The sequence below is a fragment of the Nanorana parkeri genome, unplaced genomic scaffold (genome assembly GCF_000935625.1).
Source record: "Nanorana parkeri isolate BGI_ZX_2015 unplaced genomic scaffold, ASM93562v1 scaffold117, whole genome shotgun sequence".
In the NCBI taxonomy this organism is placed as follows: domain Eukaryota; kingdom Metazoa; phylum Chordata; class Amphibia; order Anura; family Dicroglossidae; genus Nanorana; species Nanorana parkeri.
Genome location: NW_017306385.1, coordinates 1133871 through 1135022, shown reverse-complemented (window position 1 = coordinate 1135022; position 1152 = coordinate 1133871). Strand labels below are relative to the sequence as shown.

Genomic DNA, 1152 nt, shown 5'->3' with positions numbered 1-1152 from the left:
ATATACATATTAGTGGAGTCTATATACACACACATGTATACATGGATGGATGGATGGATGGATTCTATAATCACACATTACAGGGTCAGGGAGGGAGGTAGGTATGTATGTGGGGAGTCTATAAATACAATATACATATAAGGGGCTCTATATACACAGTACACAGGTGTATAAGTGGGTTCTATATACACAGTACCACAGGTATATACGTATAAGGGGGCTCTATATATACACAGTACACAGGTATATACGTATAAGGGGGCTCTATATATACACAGTACCACAGGTATATACGTATAAGGGGGCTCTATATATACACAGTACACAGCTATATACGTAAAATGGGGCTCTATATATACACAGTACACAGGTATATACGTATAAGGGGGCTCTATATATACACAGTACACATTTATATACTTATAAGGGGGCTCTATATACACAGTACAGGGACACGTAGTTATGTATGAGTGGGCTCTATACACAGGCTGGTTGTCATGTATGAGGAGTCTGTATACACAGTGCACATATATGTATGAGTGGGCTCTATACACAGGAAGGTTGTCATGTATGAGTGGTGTCTCTATATACAGTACACATGTATGTATGAGTGGGCTCTATACACAGGAAGGTTGTCATGTATGAGGAGTCTCTATATACAGTACACATGTATGTATGGGTGGGCTCTATACACAGGCTGGTTGTCATGTATGAGTGGAGTCTCTATATACAGTACACATATATGTATGAGTGGGCTCTATACAAAGGGATACTTATAGTTTGTATGGCCGGGGGCTCTCGAAGCCTTTGTCTCCCTTCTTCCTATTCATGGTAGCAGCCGCCTCCCTCCTCCGCTCCGCGGCTTGGCCCCGTTGCTATTTTGTACTCAGTGAATAACACCGGAGAAACGGGCCGTCTGGAGTCACTTTGTAATGTGTATGGTTCAGTGAAAAGTATGACACAGGCTGAGAATAATGATTCAATATATAGTATTACCGACTTGGAATGTTGCCTCTTTCTCGAGTATAATGTAAATGAAAGGTTAGCTCTGCCCATAGGTTTATATTTCAGTTAGAGGTGGGTGCAGAGCCCCTCATTGGCTTCTGGTGACTGCGGCCATGGGATCATTTTTGCATAGTATACAGCTGTACT

At 41.8% G+C, this 1152-nt stretch overlaps 1 protein-coding gene across 1 annotated transcript in view; it reads right to left on the bottom strand.

Moving 5' to 3' along the window:
* Positions 1-887, bottom strand: part of TAF2 (TATA-box binding protein associated factor 2) — an 80304-nt gene extending 79417 nt beyond the window's left edge. The window contains exon 1 of the mRNA XM_018553348.1: positions 778-887. Coding sequence (XP_018408850.1) covers positions 778-830 — 53 coding nt within the window. The 5' untranslated portion in view covers positions 831-887. The remainder of the gene's footprint in view (positions 1-777) is intronic.
* Positions 888-1152: the final 265 nt, after the last annotated feature.